This window comes from Papaver somniferum, chromosome 3 (genome assembly GCF_003573695.1).
Source record: "Papaver somniferum cultivar HN1 chromosome 3, ASM357369v1, whole genome shotgun sequence".
Classification (NCBI taxonomy): Eukaryota; Viridiplantae; Streptophyta; class Magnoliopsida; order Ranunculales; family Papaveraceae; genus Papaver; species Papaver somniferum.
This window is the reverse complement of record NC_039360.1, coordinates 23,189,751-23,212,617: the sequence shown is the minus strand read 5'-3', so window position 1 is coordinate 23,212,617 and position 22,867 is coordinate 23,189,751. Positions and strand designations below refer to the sequence as shown.

General features: G+C 38.0%; 4 protein-coding genes across 10 annotated transcripts; 3 read left to right on the top strand and 1 right to left on the bottom strand.

Moving 5' to 3' along the window:
* Window positions 1-4,017: 4,017 nt before the first annotated feature.
* Window positions 4,018-6,616, top strand: LOC113355566. Of its 7 annotated transcripts, none has more exons than XR_003362483.1 (8): window positions 4,018-4,133; window positions 4,295-4,725; window positions 4,881-5,039; window positions 5,130-5,300; window positions 5,549-5,626; window positions 5,720-5,792; window positions 5,900-6,008; window positions 6,104-6,615. XR_003362483.1 is itself a non-coding variant. In XM_026598455.1 (8 exons), the coding sequence occupies exons 3-8, from the start codon at window positions 4,909-4,911 to the stop codon at window positions 6,194-6,196; spliced, it is 618 nt and encodes a 205-aa protein (XP_026454240.1). In that variant the 5' UTR covers window positions 4,018-4,133; window positions 4,295-4,725; window positions 4,881-4,908; the 3' UTR covers window positions 6,197-6,613. The 7 variants fall into 7 exon arrangements, 3 of the variants coding, with proteins under 3 accessions (XP_026454240.1, XP_026454242.1, XP_026454241.1); XR_003362480.1 differs by having other exon boundaries at window positions 5,720-5,800; window positions 6,104-6,614; XM_026598455.1 differs by having other exon boundaries at window positions 5,549-5,581; window positions 5,720-5,800; window positions 6,104-6,613.
* A 2,599-nt stretch (window positions 6,617-9,215) lies between these two features.
* LOC113355564 (pentatricopeptide repeat-containing protein At2g34400-like) lies at window positions 9,216-11,721 on the top strand. The gene is made up of 3 exons (XM_026598453.1): window positions 9,216-10,036; window positions 10,366-11,400; window positions 11,491-11,721. Exons 1-2 carry the CDS (start codon window positions 9,282-9,284, stop codon window positions 11,309-11,311), a joined length of 1,701 nt encoding a protein of 566 aa, XP_026454238.1. The 5' UTR covers window positions 9,216-9,281; the 3' UTR covers window positions 11,312-11,400; window positions 11,491-11,721.
* A 431-nt stretch (window positions 11,722-12,152) lies between these two features.
* Window positions 12,153-17,556, top strand: LOC113355563 (U-box domain-containing protein 52-like). The gene is made up of 11 exons (XM_026598452.1): window positions 12,153-12,406; window positions 12,533-12,829; window positions 13,434-13,528; window positions 13,653-13,774; window positions 14,062-14,279; window positions 14,393-14,447; window positions 14,956-15,265; window positions 15,486-15,587; window positions 15,667-16,095; window positions 16,198-16,965; window positions 17,279-17,556. The coding sequence occupies exons 2-11, from the start codon at window positions 12,655-12,657 to the stop codon at window positions 17,357-17,359; spliced, it is 2,355 nt and encodes a 784-aa protein (XP_026454237.1). The 5' UTR covers window positions 12,153-12,406; window positions 12,533-12,654; the 3' UTR covers window positions 17,360-17,556.
* Window positions 17,557-17,755: 199 nt separating this feature from the next.
* LOC113355565 (serine/threonine-protein kinase STY13-like) lies at window positions 17,756-22,361 on the bottom strand. Its single transcript, XM_026598454.1, has 2 exons — window positions 20,869-22,361; window positions 17,756-18,594 (listed from the first exon to the last, which is right to left on the bottom strand). The coding sequence occupies exons 1-2, from the start codon at window positions 21,783-21,785 to the stop codon at window positions 18,255-18,257; spliced, it is 1,257 nt and encodes a 418-aa protein (XP_026454239.1). The 5' UTR covers window positions 21,786-22,361; the 3' UTR covers window positions 17,756-18,254.
* Window positions 22,362-22,867: the final 506 nt, after the last annotated feature.

The following is a 22,867-nucleotide window of genomic DNA, read 5'->3' as shown; positions in this document are numbered from 1 at the left end:
TACTGCCACCTTGGGCGGATGCCTCTTTGTGACTTTCTCCCCAAACTGGGCAGCATAATCTTCGTTATCCATATTATCAACTAGGTCTCTAGCCTCTTTGATCTTCTCAGCTGGCATGGGATCTCCGCTCTTCAGGCATGCAATTAACATTTTGGAAACACGCTTGAACCTATTCACTTGTTTTTATACGTAATGACATAACATCAAACGGTAATTACCTAAGATTTATAGGAATAATATAAAATGAACAAAAATATAAGAACACGCACCAGTCTATCATAACCAGCTGGTTTGTCTTTGATGATACAATTATAACTTGAACCCGTTGCAGTAGTGTTGGATTTGATTTCACGGATAACCAAAGGATGTGATACGTTGTTATACCAACTCATATAGTCTGGAGAATTTTCATCACCTCGGGTGTTCGTCTACCAGTGTCGATAATGAAGTCATTCCTCTTATCCCAGTTATCAAGAACAGTAGGTGGGCCTGTGTGAACAATCGTGAGATTGTCACCACTAGAAGAGCACAACTCCAACTCCAATTTGTAGTAATCCCCCATTTCCTCCACAGGTTGATGTTGTATATACCCGTGTTGTCGCATCACCCTAGAGGGGTTATACATCACATATCATGTGGGGTGCCACAATGGTCCAAAATAAAGGGACAAGTCCGACCGAACATTTATATGCCCACTGGCTCGATCTTCCTTATATGGATCAAAGCATACGTCTGAGGCCTTCAATTGGTCCAAAATCTCCCTCATGCGAATCAACTGCTGATCTTTTGTCCTAGAACGGTTGTCTTCAAATATATACTTTGTTCCTCTAGGAGTACCTTTGCACCACCCTGGGTTCTCTCCGGCCAACTTCAGGATAGGGAAGTGGTCATAGATCCATGCCTATATACATAAGAAACCAAGTTTTAGTAAATAGATTGTGTATATTCGGTAGTAATTTCCAAACATTATTTCCGATTATATATAATCGGAAATAAAACTAAGTACCTATCCACCGAATAACCAACATTCGGAAATAGATATGGATCATTTCCTAACGAATATGCGTCATTTGGAGTTCAGTAACCTATAGTTTTTCTGGCTTGTATATTCGGTTTTAATATCAAAAGTATATTTACGATTATATATAATCGGAAAACAAAATAAGTACCTAGCCACCGAATAACCAACATTCGGAACAAGAGATGGATCATTTCGTACCGAGTATGCGTCATTTGGAGTTCAGTAACCTATAATACTTTGGCCTATATATTCGGCAGTAACTCCCCAAGACTAAACTCCGATTCTAAACAATCGGAAGTAAAACTAAGTAACATGTTCCTGAATATGCATAGTTTGGAGTTATGAATATGCATCATATGTATTGTCTACCGAAACTATAGAGTGAGTTATAGAGTTAAAGAAAAAACCTGCAATAGAGCCACGTTCCCGGTAACTTGGCAGGTTCCTAGCCTCGAAGCCTTTCTCAACTCTTCCATCAAGAATGCTAGGCATGCCGTGCCCCAAGAATAGTCACCGACTTCATGGAGAGGATCCAAAAGTTGTATAAGGTTGGCTTCGATCCGGTTTCCAGAAGTATTGGGGAATATGACACATCCCAATACACAAAGGAGATATGCGGTGGCAGCGTGGTTCACTTGCTCATCAGTTAACGTTCCATTCTTTTCCTTCTCCAAGGTGCCTCGGAACATATTCATCAAAGCTGTAATGTTGATCCGTCTTGTTCTGTAACTTGCATGCCTCCTAAACTCTGTTGTTGTTGTCTCTTCATCCCAACCTAAGCACTTTTTAGTGAGAGCATAAAGTTGTGCTCAACTTAACTGCTTTGTGTAGTTAAACTTCACAGCTGTGCCTTGGTCGGGAAGGTTAAGAATCTGCACAACATCATCCGGGGTAATCGTCATCTCCCCAAACGGCATATGGAAAGTATCGGTCTCAGGATACATTCTCTCCACGAACGCCGATATGGCCACACGATCATGTTCCAACAATGAATTCTCGGCGGCATTAGCTAACCCCGAGTTGGCAACAATTGACTTGCCTTTCACATTCACCGGATAAAGGCCACGCAAGCATTTTTGTTGGTGCGGCGGTAGGTTTGAGTAGACGGACCGCATCTTGATGATCCTATTAAAGTACATAAAAAAATCCTTAATACAAATATTACGATATAACACATAGACAATACATTAATAAAAAATAGTAATTTTATTACCTCGGTTTCGTATATTTCTCTGGCCCATGAGTCTTTGTATCCAAATAGAAATTTTCCTCCATCCGCCGGTAGCCCAAGGATTGTGCCTGCTGGAATACCCTTCTTCTTCAAGTGCTGAGGGACAAGATGTGATGCTTTCTTAGCAATATCCTTCTTTACACCATCTTTTCCTTTTTTGGCTTTTTGGGTACCACTTGGTTGTCCTTCTTCTTCTACTCTTGGCACTGGATCAACTGGTTTAATTTCATGGTGGGGTGTAACTTGTGGAGAAGTTGGTTCTGCACTTTGTTGAGCGGCTTGTTCAACACTTGGTTGCACCCCTTGTTCACTGCCTTGTTGTTCTACACTTTGTTCAGCACTTGGTTGCACTCCTTGTTGACTGCTTTGTTCTTGTAAGCTTTGTTGAGCACTTGAATTATCTTTGGCACTCATTTCCCTCCTAGCACTAGCTGTCACTTTCTTCCTCCTTTCTCGACTTTGTCTAAACAACAAAGAAAGGAACAATATTTACAAACTATACAATCGGAAGACAAAGTATGGAAATATAACCCGAATGTACACATTCGGACGTAAGAAGACACATATTGTTCCCGAATACAAAACAATCGAAAGCTAACTAAACATATTTACAACCGAATATGCATCAATTGGAGTTCAGAAGCTCTAAATTTTTCATCCTACACAATCGGAAGACAAAGTACACAACTATAACCCGAATGAACAAATTCGGAAGTAAGAAGACACATATTTTTCCCGAATGAAAAACAATCAGAATATATTTAAACATGTTTACAACCGAATATTCATCAACTGGAGTTCAGAAACTCTAAAATTTTATCCTACACAATCGGAGGTATAAAACATTATATTGTCTTCCGAATAAATACTGGCCCCAAAATGGGATTTTTGCTATATCAGAAATTTTGAGATTTTTTCAATATACATATATATATATATATATTCAGTAGTGAATGTACTTCCGAATACTGTGTGTCTACTTAAATATATTCGGGAGCCAAAAAATTCATTAAACTACCAATTATTACCAGTTTGTATCCAGGAAGATATGGCCAACAATATTCGGCCGATAACCATCAAATATTTCTCCCGAATACTGTCGATGTTCTTGAGAAATGAAGAACACGACTACATTCGGAAGTAAATAAGCATGAATATCGCCCGAATCTGGATAAATAACTGAAAACCCTAGAATTTTTTTTTCTCGATTCGTCGAATTAAAGCGAAATAAACCCCAAAAATGATAGATTCTTACCTAATTGGGGCCATTTGAAGTTGACGAAGTGTTTGACTATCGGAATCGCCACCACCGACTACATCGACGGGTACTTCTTCTTCGCGTTCTTCTTCATTTGCAGCAACAATTTCTTTATTTCTTGCTAAAATCCCAATCTTTGGATCGATACCCCGAGCAACGTTTTTGGTTCTAGGTCTGTGGGTTTCATTTCCCTTATCCATTGTTTTATAAACGAATCGACGATGTTTTGATTTTACGATTTGCGGCGATGTTTCGGTAAGTTCCAATGCATCACCTTATTATCCGATGTAGACGTTCCACCCTTTTTAAGTTCCAATTCAGAGCAAAGAACACAACTGTTGCAATCACCCTTTTGTTAGTTGCGTTAAGCAGATAACAACTTCCCTCTTTAAACAGAATTCCAATTTTCCTGACTACCCACATTTAGTAATGAACAATCAGAACACGAAACCCCTTGGCACTATATTTACCTTAATCTTGAAACCATCCATTATCTTCACTATCCACAGTTAACACATAAAAGTGTATCTTCTTCACATCTTTCTTTGTACAGAGAATTTGAGAAATGGAGAGTCCTTCGCCTGACCAGTTAGAGATCTTAGAAGATGCCTATGCATTTTCCGGTAAGATAACATGAATTCATTTTATTAACTAGTTACTCAATTTTTTGCTGGTTCATAAGCTTAATTAGCTTAGCTTTTCTCATCCCTTTTCTAGATTTAGTTAATTTCTTTGGAATTGGATTGCTTGATATGAATTTTTCCTTGAACTGAATATTGTGTAGCAAAAGGCGGAGCCTAGGCTTCGATAAGTTCCCAAAGGCGCCTGAATATTTTGAGGCCTCTTACCATTAGGCGTCTTAGCACGTAGGCCCCGCTACTGGACCATTTTGGATGGATTTCTCATTAGGCCCTGGGATCTGGGCGCCGCCTAGGCCACAACCCTTAACTAAACATGAAAACAAGAAGATCTGGTTTTCTTGTTAAGTGAAAGATACTTCCGGTGTACTGTAAGCCCAAAGACCATAAGTTTGAATCTTGAAAAAAAATTAAGAAAACAGTGGAGGGAGGAAGAAGTGAGATAGGACATTGAAGTTCAACTTTACAGCGAGAGGAAGTAGCCCCGAAACACGAAGTTCATAACAAACAAGTTCAAAAACAGCTAGGAAAACTAATTCGGAAGGAGCAAGAGGAAGAAGATATCGTAAGGAGAAAGGTGTTTCTCTCGGCACTCACACATTTTAATTTTTAATGTTTTTGTTACAGCATTTTAATTTCAATTTTCTTTTGCATCATAAAATCATTTTCTGCATATGTATGTTAATTTCTCTTTTAGGCTTTAGTTGTGCACTTAAACATTTCTGGTTGTAGGGGCGGACGGTTGCAATACACGAGTTCCATGAGAGAGCAAAAAAAGCGTTTGGAAGCAGGGATGCGATTGAAGTTTATACAAATGACACTAAAAGACATTGGGTACATTTGCAAGTCTCATGAGTGGCTTTCGAACAACAACATAGTCCTATACATCCGGTAAGTCTTCTTGACTGTTGCTTTCAAAAATACTTCCTTCTTTTTTACTAAGGGTATGATATTGGAACTCGTCTTTTTGTGTGTTCTCAGATTGTTATATGAAAAAATGGATGGTGATGCACGCAAAAATAAGTTTGGATTTATAAACCCAGCAGCCATTCATTATAAAGTCAATAAGGAGGTGTTCGTGAGAAATGTATTAAATGGACTGCAAGATTCAGTTCATAGTCGAAAATACATATTTATTCCTTGTAATACAGGGTAAGCCGAAGATCAGTTACATTTCTTCAACTCGAACTTTGATTATGTTTTTCAGATTTTAAGCTTTGCATATCAACTATAAAACACACTAGAGTGAGGGCATTCTTTGAAATCAGCTGGTGTTGCTTACATTGCTTTTGCATCTCTTGCATATACCAACTTTTTATCTGCTCACTTTGTAGAGTTCATTGGATACTAATAGTATTTTTCGATGGGGTGTTTTATTATTTAAATTCGTTGGATGAAAGGCGTAGGTACAAACTATATGAGCGAATGAGCATGTAAGTTGATTTTGGGTTGGAACATTATTTGTAATGCATAGAAGGGTTAGTGCTTAAACCCATGTCACCTCCCTTGTAGGATTTGTGAAACTAGTATCCAGTTTTGACTAGCTGAATATCTCATTTTCCTGTCACCAGTGTCTCGCAATCTCTGGGTCGAGAATTGGGTTTCAAGACGTCTGAAAAAAAAGTATTCTGGGTAGATGTGAAGGTAAGAAGGTAACGGATCTTTACCCGTACCTTTATTTTACAATTATTTTGTTAACTGTTAAGAATATGTAACAAATATGTAAAGCTGATGATAAAAAAAAATTCCAGGCAGCACACTCCTAAACAAAAAGGAAGCTGGGAGTGTGGATTCTACATTATGTTGTATATGAAGCACATAATAGAAAGTTATGACACTGTAATGCAGAACCCTCACGAGGTAGTGATTCAACTTTTTCGTTCCAGATATGATGTTTCCATGGTCTATATCATGTTTCTAATAGTGCTTACATGTATCGAAATTCTTGAATGTAGATGTTTAAGTTGGGAATGAAATATGGTACGTCGGAGATTGATGAAGTTAGAAAAGAGTGGATCGATTATGTTGCTCCATTTCTTCGGAAGTAGTGAAGTTACCACATCTTCAATGCGGACAAAGTAGTGATTTATAATGCAGTTTACTTGCTGCATTATCAACATTACTATTCAAATCTAACAAACCATATCCATGTTCTATCTTTGGATTATCTAACATTACTATTCCTAATCTAATTAGGAGCACCGACTGCATTATCAACCACTACTTTATCTGCATTGAAGTCTTCTTAACTTGTATCCTGACATACAAGTTAAGGATCATTATAAAATTACCTTTTTTATCTTGGATATTGTAATTTTTCTTTGATACTTCCATTCTTGTTGGAAATTTCATTTGCTTTCTAATTAAACTAAACTTCATGCCAGCTTAGAAAATGAAATTCAAAAGCGACAAACAGACAAAACGGCCAAACTGTTTAGATGGCGCATAAATGGACCTAGCCTAATTATATTGGGCATCATGCTTATTTAAGAATCCTATTATTGGGGCTTTGAAGTCAATTAGGGGTGGGATTTGGGTTGGGTTAACCCACCCAACTCATTCCCCACCAGAATTTTGGGTGGACATGGACAACGTATTTCAAAATTTTGGGCATAGATTTTATAAATCCGGGTTTAATTTGGGCAAGAATGGGCACAAATATTTCTAACCCAAACAACCCGCCCAACCCGAAGAACTATGATATAGTTATATAAAACTAATTTTATTACTGGTATTATTATCTATTTAGAGTAATTTTAGATATTATCTTCAAATATAATAATGAAAATATAAATTGTATCTATCTCATTAATCATTAAATATGCAAAAAAGTTAGATTATTGTAAATAATCTTCAGTTATTCGGAAATTTAAGTTAAATGGAGCAATTAAATCTTTTTATTACTAGAATTTGTTATTATCATATTAACAAACTCGTATGTCTAGTGAAACTTGGGCCAACCCGAGAAACCTGAGGAACATAACTTGGGCGGACTTGGGCAATATCTTCATGGGTTCCACGGGTTCAATGTGCAATCTGGGCAAAAGAATCCTAGCTCGGGTCTGCCTCGGCCAAGCCTTTTAACCCGCCCGCCCAACCAACCCAAGTCCCATCCCTAAAGTCAATGGTCTTTTGGGGGCTTTTTTGGGTCATTAGTAATAATCCTATAAACCCTTATCATACTATTTCAATATGTCTAAAATACCCCCAATTTGATTATTATTAATTAGGGATGGTCATTTGCCCCACTCAAACTCATCCCCGTGGGTGCCTGCCCCGTTTGGGTAGGGTTTTACCTGCACAAATGTGGATGGGGTCGGGTATGGGTAATACCCGAAACCTAAGCTATAGGGATGGGGTCCCCGCCCCGTAGCTTTCACATTATAAGGATTTTGACTTATATGCAAGAATTTGTATCGATTTTTTATACTTTTATCACTTAGTCGAGCTTTTTTTCATATATTATATTCTTGATCGTTCTTGTATACTCATCACTTTCGCTTCTTTATTGTGATCAAACACATTCACTAAAAGTTAAATAGTGAAAATGATGCAAGTGAAATGGTAAACGTGGATGAAGATAGATTGAGAAAGGAAAGAATGGAAAAATAATGAGTCATTTAAAAGATTCTTTTGTTCACTTTAAGATGAATTTTTGTATTGTTGCCGCTGATATTTGGAAATAAGGATTTTTCAATGGGATTCAAACAAATTAATTTCAAAGATGCTTTGAGAGAAAGGTAAAATTTTCTTGTCTTTTTTAACTTGTATTAGAGTAAAATGATGCTACTATCTCCGTTTCAAAAAATAGGCTGGTTTCATGTACAAATTACACATGAAACCAGTCTATTATTTTGAAACAGGGGAATATTAGACTTTCTAAGGGTATAAAAGGAAGGATTCTAGAAACCAAAAAATGAGATTTTACATACTCCAGTAACCTAACGGCAATCAAGTATGGGTCCGGATCATGGGACTCATATTTTTGACGCATAGATTTGACTCATTTATTTAACCGTTCATTACAAATCATCCAACGGCAATCAAGTTTGATGACGTGGGTTTTGTTTTAGCCTAAATAAAACTATATGGCTCACTATCCAAAATAAGAAAATAATTTTGTAATGATCCTTAACTCGTATATTGAGATACACGTTAAGAGGACCCGTTTGTATTTGATCAGAAGACATAGTTTCATATGGGAAGTATGCCGACTTCAACTTGAATTGTGTTAACTTTGACATAATCCAAACAGAAGCAACTGAATTGGATTCCGGGTACAAACAGAAGTAATTCTTTCATTGGAATTCAATTGTAAGAATCGGATTACCCCATATTAGAATTCTTAAGAGCGGGTTTTATGGAGATACTCAAGGTCTTCCCAAATAAAAAAACCGTCACCAAAATCCCTTTTCCTGCTAGTCTTCCTTAGTGTACGGGAATCCTAGCTAGAAGACTCTAGATACGGCTAATGGTTAGCCATTCTAAAAAAGTGAAAAACGGATAATGATTTTCCGTTTCTTTCTTAAAACCCTTGCAATTTAATGGGGTCAGAGGATATTTTAGAATCGCTTAACTTATATAAATCGGATAACCATCATCCGTTTTGGGGAAAACTAATGAGGTCAATGAAAATATAAGTGGGATTTCAAGATTTGGTGGACCCAACAGATTAGAAAACGGATAATATTCGTCCGTTTTTTCTTAAAATCGGTAACAACCACAAAGGCTAAGCTCTTCACGGGCTGATGTGTAAAGGCCATTTGGAAAAAGACCGTGCTCCACAAGACCCGGTCTAAGATTCCGATTTGAGGTGTAATTGTAATCAATTTTCAATCCTAATATCTGGTAACTGCATGCATTCGAGGCCTTTTCTGAACGTGCTCCCACAAGTGACAGGACTTGGCGCTAAATCATGTCACAGGGCTGTGACGGCTAGCTGCCCGTGCTGAAGCCGAGTCCCCTTATAAAAAGCTGAGTCCTTGAACTCATTAAGCTTCATTCTGCCTTTACGCCGTTGGCCTCCCAAATTTCCCACAAAACGAAAAGCAGAGACCAATGGCATCACATAAACTCCTAAACCTTTTAAAGCAATGTGATTCATTCAAATTACTAAAACAGATTCATTCTCAGATGATTATAAACTCAATCACAGACAAACAAAATTACCTCCTTTCTAAACTCATTGATCTCAAAGTAAATTCTGATTACACTCTGTTTTTCTTTTCACATATTTCTAAACCCAATGATTTCTCATATAACTTGATTATCCGTGCTTTAACTAATACTTGGCATGATTATTCACTAACCCTTCAACTTTACTTTGAAATGAAGGGTTTTGGTATAGAACCCAACAATTTTACTTACCCGTTTTTGTTGATTTCTTGTGCTAATTTACCATCGTTAAGTATAGGTAAACTGGCACATTCTTGTGTTGTGAAACTTGGGTTGGAGTTAGATTCTCATATTACTCATTCTTTGATTACTATGTACTCTAGGTGTGGTGATGTATGTGTTGCAAAGAAAGTGTTTGATGCAATAACTGAGAGAGATTTGGTCTCTTGGAATTCGATGATATCGGGTTATTCAAAGATGGGTTGTTCTCGAGAAGCTGTGGGTTTGTTTAAGGAGATGAGGATGAAGGGGTGTGAACCAAATGAAATGAGTGTAGTGAGTGTTCTTGGAGCTTGTGGTGATCTTGGGGATTTGAGTTTTGGGAAATTGTTGGAAGGTTTGATAGAGGAAAAGGGATTTGAATTGAATACATTTGTTGGTTCTTCGTTGATTAATATGTTCGGAAAGTGTGGGGATTTGGAATCAGCTAGGAGGATTTTCGATCGAATGCCTGTAAAGAAAGATTCAATTCCATGGAATGCCATGATCACTGGGCAAGTTTCTGTTCCCTACTTGCAGCTTTTTATTTCATTCTTTCCTTATATATGTCTTGTCTTATATATTTTGACAATGATCTGCACTTGGTCGCTAAGAGAGATTACTGGTGACTTAAGTTCTATATCCAGTAGAAATTAACTATAACTAGATACTACCTGGGCATGTTACTTATGCGTGGAGTTGGATCAACCACCAGCAATAACAACTAGGAGATCTCAGGCCTGATTGGTTTACTGATCGTGGGTGATTATTGTTACAGGTTCAATGTTCGTTCTATTATCCACGTAGATTTATACTAATTGTATTTTCAACCTACTCCGAACAGGTATGCACAAAATGGGGCAGCAGATGAAGCAATTACTCTATTCCATGACATGATAAGCTCTAGAGCGGAGCCTAACAAGATTACACTTTCTGCGGTATTATCAGCATGTGCCTCTGTCGGAGCCATAGATTTGGGTAAGTGGGTAGAAGAATACTCTTCCAAAAAAGGATATCTGCATGACGTCTACATTGCGACGGCTTTAGTTGATATGTACGCAAAATGCGGAAGCATAAACCAGGCACATCAAATATTTGATAACATGCCTTCAAAAAATGTGGTTTCTTGGAACGCCATGATCTCTGCGCTTGCTGTTCATGGAAGGGCACAAGATGCCATAGCTCTGTTTAAGTCCATGCTCAAGGATGGGACTGTCTGTCCGGACGACATCACCTTCGTTGGAGTTCTATCTGCATGTGTGCATGTAGGATTGGTTGAAGAGGGCTGCCAGTGGTTTGATTTGATGGGACCCACTTTTGGATTAATCCCAAAAGTAGAGCACTATTCTTGCATGGTCGATCTTTTGGCACGCTCAGGAAATTTGGAAGAAGCATGGAATTTTATTGAGAAGATGCCTGAAAAGCCCGACGCAGTCATGTTGGGGGCACTACTTGGTGCATGTAAGACAAGGGGAAATGTGGAGATTGGTGAACGTGTGGTGAGTTTGCTAATTGATTTGGAGCCAGCCAATTCTGGAAACTACATTATATCAGCCAAGATGTATGCAAATTCAAAGAAGTGGGATGATTCGGCAAGGATGAGAGGGTTGATGAGAGAGAAAGGGGTGAGTAAGACACCTGGTGTTAGCTGGATTGATATTGAGAGTCAACTTCATGAATTTCATGCTGGTGAAATCTGCCTCGAGTCGAATGGTATTTACCAAGTTTTCAACTTGTTAAATGAGGAAATGAAGTTAGAAGGATATGTTCTCAACACGAATTTTCTATAGGCAGTGGAAGATGGAAAATTGTTATCATCTCAAACCAAACTCACCTACTTGACACATTGCTTTTAATTTGGACCTCTTGGATCCTTCAGGTCAGTAAAAAATGCATTATATTTTGCAGAACTCTTTTTTTTCTTTTTCTGTTATTTATTTTACTTTAATGTCTTTAACTTGCGATGCAGTGTAAGACTAAATGAGGCTGTGGGACTAAACCTTCACAAAACTCTGTGCCCTAGACAATGTGGATATTACACTCTATCAGATAGAAAGGGAAAACACTACTAACTACATTAGGGACAAGTATGACATTTCTTTTCTGCTTAGGATTATTCGTGTTATTCACTACAAGTTCACTTTAGTCAATGTCTGTTTCGAACTAGGACCTGGATATTATGTCCAAATTGCATCTCTGAGACGGCTCCAAAGCTTTGCAATTTTGAATACTAGAATCTAGAAAATCAACCCCAGATGTAATGAAAAGCTTTAGATTGTTGATTTGTCGTTCTAAATGTTATTCCTCCCAAAATCATATTTCAATACAGGAGCTGTAATCCCGTAACCACTGACCATCATAGTTAAGTAAAAGTCAGGCACATGTACATATTAACTATTAAAGTTTCGATCCAGTGTACATCTTTTACCTGACATGTGAATCACGCTTGCAAAACAAGTTTGGCTTATGTTTTTCTTTATCGTCTCACAGTATTATGACTTTCCCTGATGGCAAGTAGGATTAACCGCCCGTTGGAAAAATAAAGCTATGCGACCCTCAACTGTCTGGTACACATTTGGATACCAGAGCCTAAAATGAATTCACCCATCAGAACTTATGATTGATTGCTGACCAATGATTCCCACCTGTTTTTGAATGATTTGAAACCACCTGTCAACTGTGGTGGTGCAAAATCCAGGAGAGAGAATGTGGAAAATGGAGGTCAGAGTTTTTACAGTTTTGAAAGAAAATAGAAAAGCTAAAAATAGTGAGAGATGTGAAGAGAAAGATGTCTCCTTTCTGTTGGAGAGAGAGAGAGAGAGAGAGAAAGAACAACAAAGGATCAGAAGAGAGTCTTGTAGGTGATCCGTAGGAAGACAAGAAAGGTAATTCATCAATCATCAATGTTTTTCTAATTCTGGTTGGCTTTAGTTTCTAGATATTTTTATGGAAATAGTAACAAATCTTTTTTCTCTTCTTTTTGCCTGTTTGATGAATTGAAATTGAAACAGGTGTTCTAAAGAGGAAAAAAAGGAATTTCTGTGAAGTTCCCTCCCTCTCTACCTTTTTCTTTTCTCTTAATACAAATTATAATTTTATTTGAAGAAAGCGGAAAGAGAAGAGAATTTAGAAGATGTGGATGCCAAAAGTTGAGGAAGAGAAGAAAGATTCAAATGGGATTGTAGCAGTTGCAGTAGACAAAGATAAAAGCAGCCAATATGCGCTAAAATGGGCTCTTGATCATCTCTTAGGCAGAGGTCAAACTGTTACATTAATCCATGTCAAACAGAAAAGTGCTCCTATTCCATGTAATTCTCCATCTCTCTCTCTCACTCACACACGCGCGCACACACACGCACACACACACACACTCATATTTCATTTAGAATGGGTTTTCTGTTAAAAAATTATGGTTTCTCTCAAGGTAAAATGACTTCTTACATTGCAAGACGTAAGGTAACTGTTAAAACGTCGAATGAATCCCAGTAGGTTTATTGTATTCAACACAGATGATCGTCATAATTAAGTGTAGCGAAAGGGCACTACAAATGGTTGATAACATTCAAAATTTCTTTCAATTATACTCTGAATTTAAAATACTAATGTGGGCATACTGACATCTTAGGGTAATGCAACATCATTGCTCAATAACCGAAATTTTGAGAAAGAAAGAAAATAAGTTACATGTTATTTTCATATTGAAGTGTGGATTTCCTGATTCTATTCCGTGTCTCTTGCAAGGAAGCGTTGTGCATTGACGTCATTGATCTCTTTTTTCGCGTGTTGATTGTTGTTATACCCTTTGTAGAGCTTCCTGGATTCTTTTAGTAGTTCGATTTTCTTGTATAATTTTGTTGATTCTATTCATGTAGTTGTTAATGGCTATCCATTTCATCACTTTTCTGTTTGCAGCAGGACCCAATGATGTCATTTCCCCCTTCAAACCATCTGATGCTGTAAATAAGGAAATTTTTCTTCCCTTTCGATGCTTCTGTTCACGAAAAGAGGTAAAACTCGGGTTTAACTCATTCCTCTTTTCTATTTCTATTAGGGATGGAAAATGAAGCTGTATTATCTCCAAAAAAAGACATTCTAACATTTATAATTGCCAACATAACTTTTTTGGTGAAGATAAAATGTCATGATGTTGTACTTGAAGAGCTGGATATAGGAAAAGCTATATCGGAGTATGTTTCCCATTCTGGAATTGACACATTAGTTCTTGGAGCTGCATCGAGGAATTCCTTTCTCAGGTAATCTTCAGAATATTACTGGCAATTTTTTCTCTTCGTATTTTTGATTTCTTATCAAGAGATGTCAAGATACGATGCTATATATAAGACGCCTCTCAACATTTAGTTCTGCTGTCATTCTGTTTCAGTCAACCATATTGCATATAGATACCCACCCTCTTTCTAGATTCTAGCAACCTTATCACAGCACCCAATCATGAGATCAAGTAAATTCATGAAAGTTGCTCTCTTTATCTGCTTATGCTCAATCTGCATGCGTTTGTAATACGTAAAATCTTTTTGGACAGAACGTTTAAGCCTACAGATGTGCCAACGGTGGTCACAAAGTCAGCACCAGATTTCTGCACTGTCTATGTTATCTCTAAAGGAAAGGTTTCATCTGTAAAAACTGCCTCTAGAGCTGCCCCGAGTGTTGTCCGTCCTAAAATCCAAACACAGACCCAGGAAGTCGCAAGAGTTCCTGAACCACCTGAAGCACAGTTTACCCGCAGTACTACACCAAGAGGTCAATACTTATTTTTCTTGAAAAAGAGTTTATCTGTAAAAGATACACTTCACTCCACCTCATGTCATTGATAGTTTGGTAGAGAAATAATCTGAATCTTCTTTTATTTGCAGCTCCTCAAACACCTATGGAGCAACGTAGTTTCCAAGACGAGTTGGATGCAATCAGGTAAAACTCATTACCCTGACAAAACTTAGAGTTTTGTGTGAGTGTTTAATCTTGATGACAAGAATTTTCTTTACTGATATTCCTTAATCTTAATTCAAAATTGGGAAATGCAAGAAAAGAAAAACTACAAGCTCCTCATTCTTGACTACATCACGTCCTAAAGAAAACTTAGAAGTTAAAACTTTATGAATAATAATATCATAGTGACCACTTTGCTACCTCTATCTCGAAATGGTAAATGTATGGGTGGGTTGGTAAGCGAAGAAACCGTGGTTCACGATTCAGAAAGCAATTGGTGGTTGTTGTAGCCCAAACTAAACTCTTGCTGTTTGTGTTGGTGTCCAGCTATGTGTCAGTGTTGTTCTGAATGCGCTAACTACGTTAGACCATTTCGATTTTCTCAAGTGATTTTAAACAAGATTCTAGAAACTGAAATTTGTATGCCAGCCCCAACAGTGAGGCTATGAGGTGATAAATATAAGTAAATTAATCTTGGCGATGGAAACAGGTCACCATTCGGCAGAGCAGGAGGGAGAGGCCATCCTGAAAGACCTTACGGGGAGTATTCAAATCCTGATACTGACATATCATATGTTAGCTCTGGGAGGCCTAGTGTTGACCGCATGTTCCCCTCACTATACGATAATTTCGACCCTGTCCGGACTCCACCCAGATTATCAAACAGCTCAGACATGGATGGTCGGAAAAGCTTTGAGTCACTGCGAATGGGAGGACCTAGGTCGGGAGATCTCCAATATTCAAGTGATTTCTCAATGATCTCACAGGACAGCAAGATGTCATCAAGTTCATCCAACATGGTAGGGTATAAACAATATGAAGAAAAATATTCTTTTCATTGTCTTTTTCTTTTCTTTTTTTTCTTTCTTTTTTTTTTTTTTTTTTTTTTTTTTTTGTGAAACTTTAAATGGATGTTTAGAGGTAAGTAACAATGTAAACCTAAATTTATGCGTAGACAGTGGTATAGAACAAGTATGTGCATGGCAGTTGTTACAAATGGATTTACTGATGAATATGCAGGACGAGGTTGAGGCTGAGATGAGGAGGTTAAAGTTAGAGCTGAAGCAAACTATGGATATGTACAGTTCAGCTTGTAAAGAAGCACTCTCAGCTAAGCAAAAGGTAAGTACAGTACAACTGAGTTTGATAACTATTAATTCTGTATTTCACTCTGAATATATCAAATGAGTTTTTGACACAGGCAATGGAGCTCCACCGATGGAAAATGGAGGAGGAGCACAGGTTGCATGAGGCGCGAATGGCCGAGGAAACTGCATTAGCAATGGCACAGAAAGAAAAAGCTAAGTGCATGGCAGCATTAGAGGCGGCAGAAGCAGCACAGAGGATTGCAGAACTAGAAGCACATAAAAGAATGAGTGCAGAATTGAAGGCTATGAAAGAATCAGAGGACAAGAAAAAGGCTCTAAATGCTCTTGCACATTCAGATTTGCGGTATAGAAAATATACAATCGAGGAAATTGAAGAAGCAACCGAGTGTTTTGCAGAAAATCGGAAGATTGGGGAAGGTGGTTATGGACCAGTATACAAATGTTATCTGGATCACACACCAGTTGCTATTAAGGTTCTTCGTCCGGATGCTGCTCAAGGAAGATCACAGTTTCAGCAAGAGGTAAAATAAAATCACAGTTTACCCACCGTCCCTCTCTTCTAGAAACCTTAAGTTCATTCATGTTCACGTTATTAAAGCCATGATAATTTCGTGATGATGTAGGTTGAAGTACTGAGCTGCATACGACATCCAAACATGGTTCTTCTCCTAGGTGCCTGCCCCGAGTATGGCTGTCTAGTCTACGAGTACATGGCCAATGGAAGCTTAGATGATTGTCTTTTCAGACGAGGAAATGGACCAATTCTCTCTTGGCAACTTAGGTTTCGAATTGCAGCAGAAATTGCAACAGGGTTGCTCTTTCTACATCAAACTAAGCCAGAGCCCTTGGTACACCGTGACTTAAAACCAGGCAACATATTACTAGATCGCAATTATGTTAGCAAAATTAGTGACGTTGGGCTTGCTAGACTTGTCCCTCCATCTGTGGCCAACACTGTGACGCAATACCGCATGACATCTACGGCTGGGACATTCTGTTACATTGATCCCGAGTATCAGCAAACAGGAATGCTCGGCATAAAATCCGATGTATACTCTCTGGGTATCATGCTTTTACAAATAATAACAGCGAAGCCACCTATGGGTTTGACACATCATGTCGAGCGGTCTATTGAAAGGGGACAATTTGCAGAGATGTTGGACCCTGACGTGCCCGACTGGCCAGTTGAAGAGGCGATGGTGTTTGCCAAGCTTGCACTCCAGTGTGCTGAGTTAAGGAGAAAAGACCGTCCAGATCTCGGAAAAGTTGTCTTACCTGAGCTCAATAGATTGAGAGGACTTGCTGAAGATAACATGGACCATATAATGATAGGTGGAACTGGAGGAGGATACTCATCCTCTAGCTACAGCCAAGTTTCCTCTGTTCTCCAGGTAACTCCTTTTTGGTGTTGTTTAGTTTGGAGTACACAACTGAACTTGAATTGTTTCCTGAATCCAAAGTCTCAATCAGCACTACATTGTTTTAGTAACATCCACCCGAACAAATATTTGGTTGGAGTAACTTATGATACGCCAGGCAGAAAATCCTTATTACTACTAGTTATTATCTGCTACCCCCATCTAGGCAACATTTGAGCGCATACTATATGTACTTCAGTATGATTTACGTGGTTGATCTTGGAAAAAAATCCCTGGAAAAATGTTTGGGTAACTGAAAATTTTATCATTTCTGTTGTGATTACAGGAGATGATGAGCGACCCTCTTTACACACAATCTGGATATGACAGTTCAAGGAGCCGGACAAGCGTAGCGTCTATGAGGTGACCGACTAATTGATCAATCAAGTTACATATAAGAGGAGCTATCTTTTCCTTTTGTTTGTTGCTGACATCTACTCTACCGTATTAAGGAAAATCGGAAGAGATCAGTATGTTTATTATATTGTAGTTGAATGCTGGCTTAGTGTGAATAAATTTTGTCAACTCATACAAGGATGCATATAACTGAGAAAAGTTAAATCATATTCCTGTTTGGTTTAGCTAACTGAGTTGATGTAAAATGACAACAATGTATGCTTTATGAAGCACAAGTAAAACGAATTGGTGGTAGTAGCAAATATAACCAAAAGGAAGCAAAAGACAACAATATAGAAGACATATAAAAAGAAAACCATGCTTCTATATTTTTTTTGACTCAAGGCCAAAGCTGCAAGCCAAAGAATGTCACAGACTCACAGCCCTGGCAAGCCAGAACACACATTACATTCATTTGAGAAGGGTCAGAAAGGGTAGGGATACACAAATCCGGGGTCATTATCATCAGCCCCACTTAAACATATTTCAGATCTCCTAAACGAAACAGACACAAAAGAAAAGGAAAAAATAGACAAAGAAAACCTGCTTTCTCAAAGAAAGAACAAAACAGTATACTGAAAGAAACACAACAGACATATATGACACTTCAGGGGGGTTCACTGGATACACGACTTCAAATCTCCTCAATGGATGAAAGTAAAATGGAGACTGAGAAACCAGCAGTCAAGACTCTATAGTACCCCTTTACCCTCTGGAAGTAAGTTCGCAAGAAGAAGAAAAAAAGAAAAAGAAAAAGAAAAAGAAAAAAAGAGAAATGCTAATACATACACCTGCCTGGCTTAAACACATAAAATCACTTTTGCTCTTCTATTTTTCCTCATGAGCTTGTGGTTGGAGAATGTTGCTCAGTCCATTGTCATTGGTTGGGTAATGCAACACCTAAAGCGAGCCTTCCTAACAGTTGTCAGTATTTCAGTCTCTGCATATTCGAGCATCCTCACGACTTCAGTGAAGGGAGGACGGACTTCGGGGTTGGCATCCCAGCAGCGAGTCATGATCTCACTGAGCACCGGCAGGCAGTCGTTTGGAACTATAGGCCTCACATTTTTATTCACCACAGCAAATGCAGCCTGGACGGCTGACATGTTCTGGAATGGTAGCATCCCTGTGATCAGCTCCCACAGAACTATCCCAAAGCTGTATACGTCAACTTTCTGAGTGTACGGCCTATGCTGGATCATCTCTCTGAACATGTTCAAACACATCACACAAAAGAATGAGAATGATGGTTACTAAACAGACTTTATGAAATGTAAGTATGTGTGGTACCTTCTCCGTAAAACACTCTTACTCTGGCTACATCATTTACCTAATCTTCAAAATCGAGTTTTAGATACTCTGATTTTGTACCTAAGACCTACAAGTACACCTACTTGACTTTTTCAAGCCAAATACATAAGCCAATCACACGTTTTTGGCTTGAAAAAGTCAAGTACATGTACTTGCAGGTATAGTCGAGCAAGAGATCAACAAATGTACTTGTAAGTCTTAGGGGCACAAAGCCAGAGCATGTGAAACCCACTTTTCTATTGGTTAATGATTCGGTAACATATATAGTAAAACTATTTGGGAAGGGAGGAGGGAGCAAAACAATGTCAGCTATCACTAACGACAAAGAAGGATTCATTAATGTGGTGTTCATCATAAAATAAAGTGTCTGACAGCAGTACATGGACACTCCTCTTAAGCATATGTAAAACACACTTAACAAGTAACCTAAATGAAAATTTTCGAAGAATATAATGACGGTTACCATTCACTATGCAATCAATGCAGACTAACACTTCAAGAACTGAGACATTTATAGATTATTAGATAATAACACTTCAAGAATTGACACAAGCATAGATTAGAAGATGATAGGTAGATACGCCATCCATTCATTACGCAATCAATGCAGACTAACACTTAAAGGATTGACACGTTGACAGAACATTAGATGTTAAGTAGATACGTGTAACACTTTAAGGCACTGGGCATAAACAAATATTTGGTTTATCTCTATTAGGGCCAATCATAACTGCCCCAGATACGTTGAACACTTTTAAGGCACTGCATAAATCAATGTACATGGGGCAGTCATGATTAGCACTAATAAAGATAAACCAACAGTTACCCGAGATGGTTTGTGACTTGCATGCACTAATAAAGATTCCCACTGGTAAAAAACAACTTCTTCCCAATTGCGGAATGATAAGCGATCAGTCTAAAAGGTAAAAGATGAGCAAATGTAAGTACTACAGAGGTACGCCTTGCAGAAAGGGCAAGATAAAATCTAGGGCATGTACGGGTAGTTAGATACAAAAACCAAACCGAAAGCATCCACGTAGAGAAATCTATGCCGCAGGCCCGCAACAAATTACAATGAAACCTAATCGAGATGGTTTGCCCACTTGCATGCACTACACGTAACTCAGATTCCCACTGGGAAGAAAACAACTTCTTGCCGTTTGTGGATTGATACAATCTAGGGCATCTACTGATCGTTATATACAAAAACCTAGCCGAAAGCATCCACGTAGAGAGATCTGTGCCGCAACCAAATATAATGACACCTAATCGAGATGGTTTACAACTTGCATGCAATACACGTAACTCAGATTTCCACTGGCAAGAAAACAATTTCTATTGAATTAACAATCGGTCTAAAAAGGTAAAAAAAAAGAGAGCAAATGTAAGTACTACAGAGGTATGCCTTGCAGAAAGGGAAAAATACAATCTAGGGAATCTACTGATCGTTAGATACAAAAACCTAACAGAAAGCATCCACGTAGACAGATCTATTCCGCAACCAAATATAATGATATCTAATCAAGATGATTTTCAACTTGCATGCAATACACGTAACTCAGGTTCCCCACTGGCAAGAAAACAATTTCTTGCCAATTGAGGATTGAATTAACAATCGGTCTAAAAAGGTAAAAAATGATTAAATGTAAGTAATACAGAGGTATGCCTTGCAGAAAGGGAAAAATATAATCTACGGCATCTACTGATCGTTAGATACAAAAACCTAGCGGAAAGTATCCACGTAGAGAGATCTATTCTGCAACCAAATATAATGATATCTAATCAAGATGGCTATCAACTTGCATGCAATACACGTAACTCAGATTCCCACTGGCAAGAGAACAATTTCTAGCTAATTGTGAATGAATCGGTCTAAAAAGGTAAAAAATGAGCAATGTAAGTACTAAAGAGGCATGCCTAGCAGAAAGGGCAAGATACAATCTAGGGCATCTACAGAAATGCATTGCACATTCTATGTTTTCCATGTTCCGAATTTGTTGCATATCAAATTAGATACAAAAACCTAGCAGAAAGCATCAACATAGATAGATCTATGGCGCAATCAAATAAAGTAGATATAATATTATCTAATAGAGTAAAAACTAGCAATGAAATCAATAAAATTAAAAGGAGGAGAACTGTAAAAATTAAGAGAGAATAAAAGCTTACGGAGCCATCCAACGATACGTTCCCGTCTCTGGCGTCATCCCCTCAGTTTGAACCTCGATCCTTGCCACACCAAAATCTGCAATTTTGATTGATTTGTCGGCAGAGATTAAGAGATTGTCCGACTTAAGATCTCTATGAATGAATCCAAGTCCATGCACGTAAGCCATCCCTCTTGCGACGTCCAACGCTTGCTTCACAGCTAACTTCAATGGCACAGAACGATTCTGCCGCCTCATGAGGAACTGCCGAACTGAACCTCCCTTTGCATACTCCGTTATGATACACCACACCAAGGGTTTACGACAACCTCCAATAAAGCGAACAATATTGGGATGTCTCAAAGTAGCAAGCATCATAACTTCTTGCTGGAACTGCTGTTCCATTAACTGTGCCCTTTCCGCACTATTCTCTGGCCTTTCCAATATCTTAATTGCAACATCCTCGCCATTGTATGTTCCTTTATACAGTTTCCCAAAAGCCCCTTGTGCGAAAGCAGTACCCATATTAAGCTTCCTCAAATCGATAGTCCATTCATCATAATTCTCAAGACCTTCAGTTGGGTATCTACTATCGAATAAAGCTTGAGCTAATGCATCATCACTCAATGCATGAGAAACCCTACCAGGACGGAGAACACTATGACCCACAGAGTAATTATTATTGACATTCTTAAGACCTGGATGGTTTAAAATATGAGTGTGTGAATCATTTGATCCAACACTACTGTTATCTACAGACATTGAAACAGATCCTCCACCATTACTAGTTTGTAAACTCCCAATACTATCAATAGACATGTTTGAACCTTCCCCAAGCTTCTGATAAAACCCTTGTGTGAAATTATAGAAATTGTTTTCATTGTTTGCATTATTAGCATTAGGTGCTATAATTCCAGTAAATTTAGGTCCCTCCAACATCTTCAAAACCTAATAATCAAAACCCTCAAACAAACAAAAAAAGAACCCGCTGAATAAAAACACAAACCCTAGAAGGAAAACAAACTCTTTTTCTGTCTAGCTGGTGTATTTCATTTCCCTTCTGATCTAACACTGGGTTTTAACTACAATACATTTCTGTGCACAAAGTTCTAAACTTTTTTTTTAAAAAAAAAAAAACCTAAATTGGTATTTTGAGGGGTTTCCAGAATTATACCATGAGCATCATGAAAAGCTTGCACCTTTATATCAGCAGCATCATCAGATTTGTAACAACAACACAGAATAAGCCAAGAAATGAAAGAAAACCCTAAAAGAATAGAACCCTAGGAAAGGGAATAATCCCTTCTTCTTTTTTCTGTTTTGTTTAGGGTTTGTTGTACCAAATGGATACTAGACTCCAAATTTGTGCAGAGAAAAGAGAGAGAGACAGCAGGAGAAGAAGGGGAGGGGGATAACTTCAACAAGAAATAATGAAAAGAAGAAGAAGAAAGGGAAGAGAGAGAAAGGATGGCGTTTTCGAGGAGTGAATTTAGTGTCAGATCAAATGAGAGAGAGATGACTAGTATTTAGTAGTAGGAGGAGTCTTTTCTTTTCTTTTTGGCGTCCAGAAATGATGTTATCCAACGTTTTCTTGCATTTGTGTAATTACAACACTTGTAATCGAGGGCTCAGATCGAATAATATATGCAATTGGAAAGTTTCCTTTCTTTGATCATCATAAAACAAGAATGAAAAGAAAAAGGTGTAGATGATGATAAAAGTAGGGATTAATGTTTAATCCAAGACTAACACCACCTTGTTTGTTTGGTTCTAATTCGTGATTTGAATCTGATTCAACACCTGATTAAGTCTGAGTTGCCGTGTGTGTGTTTTTTGTTTGTTTTTTTTTTTTAATTTTCGACTCAGGAATTTACTCTACTACAACACTTGTAAAGAGAGTTCAGATTGGATAATATATGAAATTAGAATATTCTTTTTTTTTATCATGAAACAAAAATGAAAAGAGAAAGGTGTAGATGATAAAAGTAGGAATTTAATGTTTAATCCTAGACTATCAGCTT

Excerpts from the sequence above, each read along its gene's own strand:
- LOC113355565 (XM_026598454.1), bottom strand. The coding sequence starts at position 21,785 with ATGTTGGAGGGACCTAAATTTACTGGAATTATAGCACCTAATGCTAAT. Across the intron at positions 18,595-20,868 it reads ACGTATCGTTGGATGGCTCC|AGAGATGATCCAGCATAGGC; the intron begins GTAAGCTTTTAT and ends GAACATGTTCAG.
- LOC113355566 (XM_026598455.1), top strand. The coding sequence starts at position 4,909 with ATGAGAGAGCAAAAAAAGCGTTTGGAAGCAGGGATGCGATTGAAGTTT. Across the intron at positions 5,582-5,719 it reads CTATATGAGCGAATGAGCAT|TGTCTCGCAATCTCTGGGTC; the intron begins GTAAGTTGATTT and ends TCCTGTCACCAG. Across the intron at positions 6,009-6,103 it reads TAATGCAGAACCCTCACGAG|ATGTTTAAGTTGGGAATGAA; the intron begins GTAGTGATTCAA and ends TCTTGAATGTAG.
- LOC113355564 (XM_026598453.1), top strand. The coding sequence starts at position 9,282 with ATGATTATAAACTCAATCACAGACAAACAAAATTACCTCCTTTCTAAA. Across the intron at positions 10,037-10,365 it reads TGGAATGCCATGATCACTGG|GTATGCACAAAATGGGGCAG; the intron begins GCAAGTTTCTGT and ends TACTCCGAACAG.
- LOC113355563 (XM_026598452.1), top strand. The coding sequence starts at position 12,655 with ATGTGGATGCCAAAAGTTGAGGAAGAGAAGAAAGATTCAAATGGGATT. Across the intron at positions 13,529-13,652 it reads GCTTCTGTTCACGAAAAGAG|ATAAAATGTCATGATGTTGT; the intron begins GTAAAACTCGGG and ends TTTTTGGTGAAG. Across the intron at positions 13,775-14,061 it reads TCGAGGAATTCCTTTCTCAG|AACGTTTAAGCCTACAGATG; the intron begins GTAATCTTCAGA and ends CTTTTTGGACAG.